Raw genomic sequence first — 12,427 nt, 5'->3', positions numbered from 1 at the left:
ACAACATCAGCTCTTACACTCTCATTCATCACAAAAACAAAGACCAAAGTAGAAAATTTGGTGATATGTTTAGGAGAGACAGAGATCAACTGTGGCTGGGAAAATGGAATCAGAATAGTTTTGATACGCTAGTTAACATACAGAAAAGCAGAGTTTTCTGCAAATAAGACTTGGGTACCCTCACAGGACTGTCTGAAGTCAAAGTGTTTTCTGACAAGTAAGCATGGCTGTCTTGAGATCCAGCATGTACTGTCAGAGAAGGGAAGCTGGGAATTGGTAGATGTGAAATTTGCTGGTTCAAACGATCAGTTCCATATATCAACAGTTGTCCAGAATGAAAGGAGCAACTGACAAAGCAATCCTTCTTTGCCCCTGAAGTTTGATGGATTGGTTGATCAAGTTGGGAGCAAAAATGTGCTGCCAGTGGGGGAGAAAGGCAAACCTGAGGTCCCAAAAAAGGTTTTGTTTAGGACTCTTAAAGGTTACTTAGGTATAGAAAAAAAGTTCTTTTTCTATTGTCTTCCCACCTCGTGGAAAAAAAAGCAAAACAAAACATTTATTTAGAAACCATGAGATTTGGATTCTAATTCCAGTATTATCATTTAATTGTGTGATTATGAAAAACTGATGTAATGTCCCTGGGCTTTCTTGTGGACAACAGGAGTAGATTGGATGAGATCAACACTGAGGTCCTTCCAGTTGTAGAATGTGATCATTCTAATTTTTGCATCAGATTCATTATAGGAATTAGAAAATACAGATAAAATCAAAATTGGACTCCCCATTTGTTACACTATGCCCCCATTCTCAGATATCTGAAGCAGCATCATCTGGGTAACAACAATTGTTGTTGTTGTTGTTTGAACAATTGGATAAATTAATTTTTATGGAGTAGGTGAAAAATAAATTCCTAGCTTCAGCAACTTAAGAGCTAAGTGCTTATGAGCTGAAAATAAAAACAAGGGAAGATGAATAGCTTTTTGCCTCTGACTCTGGCATTTGTGACTTGCTAGGTTGGCAAAGTGAGCATATCCTGAGTCAGAGCGAACTGAGAGTGACTGGCTCAGACCTTCTATAGCAAATGGCTTCCCCACGGTTAGAAGTTTGCAGTCAGCATCTATTGATACTTCATAATCCAGTAGGGCCTTGTCCATGATGAAGGCGTCTAGTTTCTCTGGATCACTCCTATATTTAAGACCAAGAGAGGAAAAGAGAAAAATGATTCATTAGTAGACAGAAAAGGTTGACAACTGGCTTTTGTTTAGGGGACAGAAATCTGGAAAGAAAGGGCGGCCCAAGCCAGGTAGCTGCTGACTCAGCCTTGTTGACGTCTCACTGACCCGTGGAGAACAGACCCGGGGAAACAGATACTCTTCTAAGAGAGCATGACATCTTTCCAATGGTTTATCTACCCGTTCCTTTTCTTACTTCTAAATCCAACAATAAAGCCAGAGTGACTGAATTGAAAGGGAAGGTTCAATTCTCTTATATAAACTGAGAGACTCGTTTGTGCGAGGCACAGCACTGACTGTTCTCCACACACAGGATCACTCACCATGGCTGGGGGGTGGGTGGTATTACCCCATTTTAGCAGATGAGGTAACTGAGGCTCAGAGAGTCAAAGTAACCTGATCCAGGTTACATAGCTAGACAGTGTTGTGGGTCAGGTGGTTTCATTAATCAATGTGTGGAAATTTTTATTTCTTTCTGTCATGATCACTATCATGTTCTCCAGAGATCAGGAATCAATTCATATTTAGGAATACATACTAAGGAAATACAAATCTATCTATATCTAGCAGTCCTGGGGAAAAGGGAGATAAAACATCTCTTTAAAGTCCATGGGCCAGCATTCATTAACTGGAGGGTGAAGTGATCTATAGGTAATAGATCTTAGTGGTCTGCTTTATTAATATATCTCCAGAGATTCATGTTTCACTCCCAACCTAGGGGGCGATTCAGGCAGGAATCATTTAAGGTAGGTGTTCCTGGTTTGTATCAGAGAATCAGATGTGAACTGGGCTCAAGGTGCCAACAGGTGCCTTGTGTGTCCTTCATGTGTTCTCCCCATTTTTTAAATGTAGGCACAGGAATGGTCCAGAGGAAGGTATGTCTCAGCACTGGCTGGGTTCTCAATTACAAAGGAGGCAAGGAAGGGGGAATCTTAAAAGGAACTGTTTAGGGTGTATGCAATGATTCTTGTTTTCAGCCACCTCAAATCCTTTTTGGAAGGGGGCAGGACATACAGCCATTTAAGAAAGGCCCTCAGGGCTGTCCAAACGTCCTGGCAAAGAGAAAAACTCTTCTCTATTCCATCTAGACTCAATCATTCCCCTCTCAGAGCCAAAAATGAGTCTACTGGAATTCAATAGAGTGGAGTGGTGTTAAACTCCGAACAGAGCAAGGCTAGGGCCCCTCGAAAATCTGAAAAAAAAAGACACCCTTAGACACCTCTAAGATTCATCAGTGGGAAGGAAGTACATATTGGCATGGATGGCTTTGTCTGGGCCATACACGGACACAGAGTAAATAGGTCAACTTCCCTTTTCTTGATGCCACTGACCATTGCTTCCTCTTTCTACTCTTCCAGCCTATTGAAAATGTATTCCCTTTTCCAGGAGTATTGGATTGAAGACATAATGAGACCTGTGTTTAACTCTAACCAAAATAAAACACATCTCCCAGTTCCACAGCTGTGGGAAGCTTCAGAAAGGGTTGAGGATGTGAACTGTCTCCTAGGAGCTGATGATGAGGAACCTTAATGGAATCTTGGCAATAAAATAAAAATCAAGCTGAAAGATGTTTCTCCAATAAAAGTTTTACTGTCACAATAACAAAATGTGCCTTGGGAGCTACATAGCAACTAGTCACCATTTACCAGTACTCCGCAAATATCTGAGGTAGCAATAGCAATAGAAAAAATATTGGGGTTCAGTTTTTCTAAGCAGTAATTACTGAGGTCCGGTCTCAGTGGTATCCTTAAATAATCACTCCTGATTCTGGACTGCAAAGTGACGTTAGTTATGACAGGTCTCTATTGCACAGGAAGGCAAGAAGTAATTAGCTCACAGACTCCCCTGGGGTCCTGAGTCACTGGTGAGCAAGTGGTTGTGTGTGATCCAGGTAAAATGACTGGCTGAATCATCCTTACACTTGGCAGGGCCCCCAACTGTTTCTCCCATTACAGAATCATGCTCTGCCTTTTTGAGAATTCATTTAATTATACATATGCCACAAAATAATATATATACCACAATAACATATACTCACAGAGGTGTGTTCTGCAGGCCAGGGCTCTGGGATGCCAGGGGGTTAGTATGAGGACTGTGGTTTCTTGGGAGTGGTGGCTAAGAGCACTGGAAGTGACTTATGTATCTGCCTATATTCCAATGTCACCTCCACCAGCAAATCACCTGGGGAGCTTGTTAATATGCAGTTTCGGCGGGGGGTGGGGTGTGGGGGTGAGGCTGGCAGTCAGCATTTTTCACAAACTCCCAAGGCTAACAGGATCAGGGATGCTGCTGGAACATGGACTATTCTTTGAACATCAAGGACCTACTTTTCTCTTATGGTTCCTAGAGTGGGCTGCAGCAGCGATTGGATTCTAGGGACCTGGTTCTAGTCCCAGCTCTGCCACTTGCTGACTAAATTACTATGGACAAGTTGCTTCTTTAAGGTCTCAGCTTCTTCACTGGTGCCTGCTTCTCTAACGATTTCATTTCTCCAGGCTAGAGTGGGGACAACTCAGGGCCTTCTCAGGTGCAGCCTCCAGAATAAATGAGTACCCTGAGTGGAACTGGGGACTGTCACAGGACTGGCACATCTCACTCTTTTCACACGGCCAGAAGAGCCCAGTTTGTCAGCGATTACTGTCTAGTGGGGAGCCACTGCCATCATCCTGACATCTTCTCTCTCTTAGTCATGAATTTGCCTGCCGGAGAGCAGAGAGAAGAGGAGCTGGCAAGCAAAGTAGCACTCAACTCTGTGTTAGAGAGGGAGTCGAACATTCTAATGTTCTTGCAAAACCAAAAGTGCCATTTCATAATCCAAGAGTAGCATTTCATCCTACACAACTTGGCAAATCTGAGAGCACAAGCCTTCCTCTCTAGACTCTATAAAAGTCCATAAGGAGTTTTAGGGTCCTATCGAGCTCTTCAGAAACACATTAGCTCTTATGTCTCGTAATTATTCGTTTGTTTTCCTTCTTCCCTAAGAGAATTTGAGGTGACAAGTCCTCTGTCCACTGGGAAGATTACTGTGGTTGACCATAGGTAATCCTGCTTCCTGAGGCTGCATGATTTTAGGGAGTGGAGGCTTGAATGTATGTCACTGTCCTGAGACTATCAGGCACAAGGGAGAGGACTGCTCACGCTTACACCGTGGAAGTTATCAGGAGCTATTCATTCCCTTCTCCCAGGCAGACCAGAGGAGCAGATCGGTAACTGCACTGCCCTCCTTTGCATTCAGCTTCGCTGAATTACAGGCTCTGATAATCTGCCATGGCGATGTGATTGCTCTTGATTGCTTCTCATAAATTCTGATGGGAAGGATGCAGGCATGGGAATCATTGCCTTTTATCTTATTTCCTTTCTACAGGAAATCTCCAAGATAAATTCCATTTCCTTGTGGCAAGAGGAGACGGTCCATGGGCTTAGAGCTTCACTGTGAAGGCAAGGGCTTCTTTGGGACACTTTATCCTCTGGCCACATTCCCTGAGTGTTTGATCATTTCAGCACTGTTGTTTTCTGAAGTGATGTCAGGCCCACATTTACTTCCCCCACCATCTGCTACACTAATGACCCCACTGGCACTTCGAGCAAAGCTACTGCCAACTGGGGATGATGCAGGTAACTGGTAATCTAGGCCACGTAATTAAATGCACACTATTCCATAATGCTTTCTCCATCTCACACAGAGTGAGGTATTACTGAACACACAGTGGGTATATTTAGCTGTCATTAAAAAAAAATCCAACAGATACTACATATATATCAGTAGCTAAGACTTCTCTTTCATTGAGAACTTTCTAGACTTGAGGTTGACACTCACTTCAGATACTCCACTCCGTCAGGGGTGGCTGGTACATTGTACCTTCTCATATACTCATGCATCTCTGGGAAGCTTTGCCTCACATAATCTTCAGCACTGCTTTCCCGGACAGTTCCAAAGCGGAAGCCTTGAGAGGGATGATGCAGCTATGAGGGAGAAAGAAATGTCTTTAATATAAATTATTCTTAGGATTGTTTTCAAAAATTTCCTCTTCCATCACTCTTTGGAATTGAATAGTGATTTAGAATTTTTCAAACACACATGTCATAAACACCTACACAGAAATGTGCAGACGTGGACATGCCCTTTCATACCCCAGTTTTCACAGAAGTAATTGTTTCATCTTCAGAAGCAAATGTATGGAAACAACAAACAGAAAACATAAAACAGGTTTCTGCTTTACGCTGAGAACTTATCAGACTTCTTTAGACACTGTATAAATTGGCATGCAGAACCAGCCTCATTATCATAAATTGCATACTGGAGAAAGTATAAAGATAATAAATTAAAGGTTGTGCTTCTCCTTGGTTGGAACTACACAAAGAATAAGTTAAAACTCTGTGTCCTGAGACTGAAATATACCTCACCCAAAGTAGTGAATATATCTTTTTTTTTGGGATTCTCCATTTTGTACTACATTTTAAATTTGTTAAATTTACTTTTGGTATAATTATGAAATGATCTCTTTTCTTTACATAAATCTAACTGTATTTTCCAGTGCTGAGTCATGCTATACCTTTGCTCAAATGGAATGGGATGTAATAAGGCAGTTAGGAGACACAGAGGAGAAGGGTATCTGGGGTAGACCCACTAATACAGTTCTGCCGGGTGTGGGACCTTGCAGTGAGAAGTAGCATAGGAGCTCTGCAGAGGCTTTCTGTCACCAAGAACAATAAATATACAGCACATGCAAAATTACTGTTGTGAAAGCTGTACAGAAGTGTTAATGTAGCATCTAGATTCAGGATTATTTCCAATATAAGAATGAACCGGGATTGGGCCATGTTATAAAGAGAGTTGAATACCCTATAGTCGGGAGTATTTCAGAGAGGATACTCCTCCACAATTGTCACATTAGATTTCTTGCACTTTTTTGTTCTGCTTCATGTTGACATATTTGATGTCATTGCTTCTGACCTAAAGTCCTGGAACAGGAATCCATGGAGGGGCTTTGTGAAGTTTATAAAGCTCCTGAAATTGTAGGCAGCGTTTTACCTAACTATGTTTGTAATTTTCTTCTATGAGAAAAATAGTACAGTTTCATTTTTTAATAATTTTATTATTAACCCTGAAAGGTGAAGGGTTTGGGTTTGTTTATAACCCTGAAAGGTGAAGAATTTGCTGCATATGGCAACTTATATTTAAGATGAATTAGCTTTGTCACATGCTAAAAATATAACAATATGGTAAAAATATAACATGCTTATGCTAAAAATATAAAATAAAATTTTGTTAATAAAATTAACAATAATTGGGGGGGTTATGGACATTGGGGAGGGTATGTGCTTTGGTGAGTGCTGTGAAGTGTGTAAACCTGGCGATTCACAGACCTGTACCCCCGGGGATAAAAATATATGTTTATAAAAAATAAAAAATTAAAAAATAAAATAAAATAAACAATAATTAATAAATTTCATGGCACAACCTTATAGAATATTATACAATGTCTAAATCGTGTTTTGAAGCATATTTAATGAAACAAGGTAAAATGCTCATATGACAAAGGGAGAAAAAGCTTTTGTATGTTATGATCAAATTAAATTATCTATATAGTTACTTTAAATGTTATGACCCCCAATACAGATATTTCTCTCTCTCTCTCTCTCTCACACACACACACACACACACACACACACGCCTTGGAAGAAAATGTATCGAGATATTAACAGTGATTGTCCCACTGGTGGTGAAATGACAAGTGTACTTATTTATTTACAGATTTATGGAAACATGCCTCATGTTTATAAGGAGAAAAAGTTTATTTTATGATCAGCAAAGCAAATCCCTCACTAACTTATTCAATATTTACTGCAGGCCTACTTTGCACAACTTTCAAAGTTACTGGGGCCACAAAGGTAAATTCCTGCAATCACTGCCACGTGGGAACTCACCATCCGCTTGTTTTTTTATCTATTTTGGAGATCCCACTGTTGAGTAGGTGATTAGGTAATACTCTTGTGTTTAATGCAATTGTTCCATACACTGAACAAATTCTAATGTTCTATGCCAGCAAAAATGTTCTGAGGCATCAACAATAATAACAATAGCTAACATTTACCAAATCTTTATTATGTGCCAGACATGGTATTTTGTTCTTTACGTGCATTACCTTGTTTATTCCTTGTAACAACTTCATGAAGAAGGCACTGTTATTACTTCCTTTTTAAAGATTAGTGGACTGAAGCTCAGAGAGGTAAAGTAACTGGCATAAGATGACACAGAAGTAGTAGGAACTGAATTAGAACCCAGGTCTGCCTGATTCCAAAGCTCATGTTATTATCAACCACATCAGTCTGCCTTGCAGCTGATGGCAGGAACTGGAGAGAAGATGCCTATTAGAATAAACTCACTCGTCTTTTAAAATATTCTCTTTTAGCCTTCGGCTCACTTGTATTCTCACGTTAGTGAATTGTGGCTTAAGTGTGGCTTAAGTAAGGCAAATCTAACAGCATTCTGTCTGCCCATCACCTACTCATTTTTAAGGCCAAGATCAAGACTTGGTCTTATTTCACTTCACCCTCCTATCTAGAACAAAAACCGAAACAACTTACTTTCTATCTATCTGTGCTGGTACAGCACCTTGCATAAACCTAATACATAGTCTAGCTACTTATTTAACCATATTTCACACTTAAGCATTACTTCCTTTGATCCTCCCAAGAAACTTAGGAGGTATTTCTATTATCTTCCCTTTACAGATGAAGAAAACTGAAGATCAGAAAGTTTGTCATTTGCCCCAAAATCAGAGAGCTAGTAAATGGTGGACCTGGGATTTGAACCCACGCAGTCTGATGGAAAAGAGTGTTTTCCAACACTGTGAACATTGCTTCTGATACTATGTCATACTCACTCTCGGTGTGACCATTACAAAACTTGCTACTTTTGTGTCTGGCAGTGAGCTAAGGGCCTTAAATATTTTTAATTCTTACAGTAATCCTGCAAGGTAGACATTTTTGTGTTCTACAGATTAAGATGCTGAGGTTTGGATAGTTAAAGCGACAATCAAATTCTCACGATCAGCAATTAGCAAGACAGAGCCCATGTTCTTTTCCACAGCAAGGAGACTGAGTTTTATTTATTTGAGTATCACAGAGACCTATAGGACACTTGGCACCTGACAGGTGTGCTATAAGTGTTTGCCAAATTAACTCACTTTACCCCTTGTCTTACTCTGCCTCTCCCCATCTGCCTTCTCTCAGTTCATTCAGCCCTTCCCTAACTTGCTGTCTGTGTGGCACCCTCCTCCCATGAGCCCTCCCAGTACACACATTTTCTTTGCCAGAACCTATTACAGCTGCATTTTTCTAAGACAGAGAGGGAGAGCACCTGCATGATTTGGGTGGGAGGGTCAGACGGACAGGGGGAGAAAGAGAATCTCAAGCAGGTTCTACGTCTAGCATGGAGCCCAATGCAGGGCTCAGTCTCATGACCCTGGATCATGACGTGAGCCGAAATCAAGAGTCAGATGCACTTAACTGACTGAGCCACCCAGATACCCCTGCACTTCTTAAATTTAATTGTGTAATAGCTTAATGTCTAGACTTTCAGCTTTTTCACTGGACTGGAAGCAGTGTGTGATGAGACACTGTAGTCCAATGCCTTTTATCATGTAGTTGTTCAATTAAAATGCTTGACAATAACCACTCTTTGAACCCAGAGGGAAGTGAGAGCTTTGTCATCCCACTTAGTACAAAAGGGGCTAACAATTAGAGCTCCAGCTTTCTAAATGAACCCTCCTTTTAGGGTAAAGGGATCTTAGGCCAGTAATTAAAAGACTTTTGTCTTATGTATGAAAAGAATGCCCTTTAGAAGTCCCATTTTCTTAGGGCACCTGGCTGGCTCAGTTGGTTGAGTGGCTGGCTTTTGATTTCAGCTCAGGTTATGATCTCAGGGTCCTGGGATTGAGCCTCTCATCAGGCTCATCAGGGAGCTTGCTTGAGGATCCTCTCTGCCTCTCCCTCCCCCTGTCCGTGTTCTCTCTCTCTCTCAAATAAATAAATCTTGGGGAAAAAAAAGTCCATTTTCTCACATTATTCTGTACAATACTTTTACAAGCTACAAACTATGTCTAGGCAAACCCTGACCCTCTTTTCTCTGCTGAGTGCATTAGTACTTCATTTCTTCCTATGTCGCAGGATCAGTGAACCAGCAGATTCAGGCTCACATTCCAGTGGAGTACTAGCCCTTTTTCTTCTTTTCCATGCCTTTCAGTTGCCTTTTGCTTATGGGCTCCCATACAAAGGAAGAGTTTTGAGGTTCTGAAAAGGGAAAGTTTCTTCAAAACTAACACAAATATGGGCACCTGGGTGGCTCACTTGGTTAAGCAACTGCCTTAGGCTCAGATCATGATCCTGGAGTTCTGGCATCGAGTTCCACATCGGGCTCCCTGCTTGACACAGAGTCTGCTTCTCCTGATGGCCCTTCTCGTCTCATGCACTCTCTCTCTCTCAAATAATAGATAAATAAAATCTTAAAAACAACAACAACAAACAACTAACACAAATAACCAGGCTCCAATGGGAGTAGTATTTTATTAGCCTGACAGGGACCCCACTCTACCTTGAAGATGTTTTACAAACACTGCCAACCTCTTTGGTCCAAGCCACCACCATTTCTGCCCTCTGCATACTACCTCTCTTCCCCTCCAGTCCAGTCAGAGTTATCTTCTTGGAGCTCAAAGCTGATCACCTGTCAGTTGCTTAACACCTGTCAGTGGCTCCCCCACTGGCCTTGGAATAAACGTGGTCTTCTCATGGGAACTCCAAGATTCAGCATGACCTTGCTCTGCTTTTTCCTCTCCAGCCCCATCTCCCCATTCTCCTCCTGGTCCTCTAAGCTTTAGCCGTTCTCTCTGTTCTTCCAGCATAAACTTTTTGCTTGATCAGAGCTCTTGCCCACAGTCTTCACTCTGCCTAGAAAGCTCTTTTTCCTCAACCATACCTTTCCTTTGTATATTGCTTCCCCAGAGAAGCCTTCACTGCCCCTTAGACTAGATTAGGCCACCTGACACACTCTTTCATTATACTCTGCCATAGTATTGGAATTATTGGTGCAATGTCTGCTTTTGCTGTTAGCTTGTAAGTTCCATGATGGCAGGACCCATGCCTACCTCATTTGAGTGCTCATAAGTCATCAGCAAATGTCAGCTACTATTACTATCATCATCATCATGATCATCATCATGGAACAAATACAGTGCTTGGCATACAGCTGATGCCCAATAGACATTGGCATAGTAAGTCATTACTATTAACATAAAATTCTCTTAGGTTAGACACGTTACAAACTTGATACTTTTGTCACATTTCCTGTTGTCTTTCTTTCCCTTTAAAAATTAGTTTTTTCCCGGGGTGCCTGGGTGGCTCAGTGGGTTAAAGCCTCTGCCTTCGGCTCAGGTCATGATCTCAGGGTACTGGGACCGAGCCCCGCATCGGGCTCTCTGCTCATTGGGGAGCCTGCTTCCTCCTTTCTCTCTGCCTGCCTCTCTGCCTACATGTGATCTCTGTCTGTCAAATAAATAAATAAAATCTTTAAAAAAAATTAGTTTTTTCCCTTTATCTTAATTCTTTTGAAGCAATATATTCCTTTTTATTTCTGCGTCTGAGATTCTAATGGAAAAAAATAATGGGCTACTCAGGCAGTCACTGAATAATGGAAATAGAAAAGGGATCTACGAAGCAACTGACATGACCCAGTGGACCAGCAAAGTCCATCCTGTGTGTCCACGTGGTGTGTAACTCAAACAGCCAGGGATGTCAGAAAGCTTGCATCAAGGAGGGAGGATAAAAGTTTACAAGGGACTAAAGCAGTTGTGCTGCTTTTACAACCATCACCAGGAAGTCCCAGGGAGAGAAAAATTCCTTTAAAGTTTCAGCTAAGTGTTTCTCCAGCCTTTCTAGTTCTGTTTACATTTGTTTCAACCTCTTTAGGCCTTGGGGAGATAGCTAAGGTTGAACTATATATTTGTATGTGAGCTGTTCAGTATTAATAGAATACTCTACCTAGAGCACCTGCATGGAGAATAATCAGACATGCTTTCCGCAGAAAGCAGAGAAGTGGCTCAAAACAAAACGGACCCAAGGAATGATCAAGGGGCTATGTTCAAGGAGATATAATGCTTTAGGAGATATAATGCTTTAGATTAAAAAACAGTCTAAATGTTGGGTATTTTCTTTTCTTTTCTTCTTCTTTTTTTTTTTTAAAGATTTTATTTGTTTATTTGACAGAGATCACAAGTAGACAGAGAGGCAGGCAGAGAGAGAGAGAGGGAAGCAGGCACCCTGTTGAGCAGAGAACCCGATGCGGGACTCGATCCCAGGACCCTGAGATCATGACCTGAGCCGAAGGCAGCGGCTTAACCCACTGAGCCACCCAGGCGCCCAATGTTGGTCCACATTTGTATTTATCTGAGATTGTACTTTAATAAATGGAATGGAATGTTTAATGTTCTTTGGAATTCGGTGGACATGGCCATTCTTAACCTGCTCTGGAATGGGATATACTAGTTATTGAGACCACAGATCTCCCCATGCCATTATTTTATCCACTTAAAACATCTGTATTCGATAATATGGAGTGGTCTCGGAGTTCAGAAGGGCTTCAAAAATCATCTACTATAATCATCCACTGATTTCTGAATCCTTTATGGCAAAGCTAAACATACCACCTGGCGTTTAAAATGTAGATTCTGATTCATTAGGTCTAGGTTGGAGCCTGAGAGTGTGCATTTCTGACAAGCTGCCAGGTGATCCTGACACTCGGTTCGTGGACCAGACTTTGAGTAGCAAGGCTTATTTATAACATCAGTATTAAGTGCCTGTTAAATCTCTGATTGAATGTCTTCAGAGAAAAGGAAGTCACTATTCTTAAAGCCTATCTTCTGTAAAGGAAAGATGACTCTATGTCCCACCTAATCAATCCATCCATTTAAATATATAATAAGAATGAAATAACTGAATATTTTTGTATATTTACTACATGTTATACATTGAGTGGGATTACAACTCTTATTATGATTATATATGAAGGGTTAAGATTCAGGGAGCTTCAGCACATTCTGTAAGATCAGCAGCAAGTGCTAAATGAGGCTTTGACTCTGACTCTGTAAGACTTGAAGCCCTCACCCTATCCAGCACTACATTCTGCCTTTACAGATGTG

The 12,427-nt window shown here is 41.2% G+C and overlaps 1 protein-coding gene across 2 annotated transcripts in view; it reads right to left on the bottom strand.

The window, feature by feature from the left end:
• GRIN3A (glutamate ionotropic receptor NMDA type subunit 3A) overlaps positions 1-12,427 on the bottom strand; it is a 155,994-nt gene that overhangs the window by 47,746 nt on the left and 95,821 nt on the right. For both annotated transcript variants that reach the window (XM_032308178.1, XM_032308177.1), the window contains exons 4-5: positions 5,050-5,195; positions 1,070-1,185 (exon numbers count right to left, since the gene is read on the bottom strand). In XM_032308178.1, coding sequence (XP_032164069.1) covers positions 1,070-1,185; positions 5,050-5,195 — 262 coding nt within the window. The remainder of the gene's footprint in view (positions 1-1,069; positions 1,186-5,049; positions 5,196-12,427) is intronic.

This window comes from Mustela erminea, chromosome 12, assembly GCF_009829155.1.
Source record: "Mustela erminea isolate mMusErm1 chromosome 12, mMusErm1.Pri, whole genome shotgun sequence".
NCBI classification, from domain to species: Eukaryota; Metazoa; Chordata; class Mammalia; order Carnivora; family Mustelidae; genus Mustela; species Mustela erminea.
Note: the sequence above shows the minus strand (reverse complement) of the source record. Positions and strands in the feature narration are given on the sequence as shown.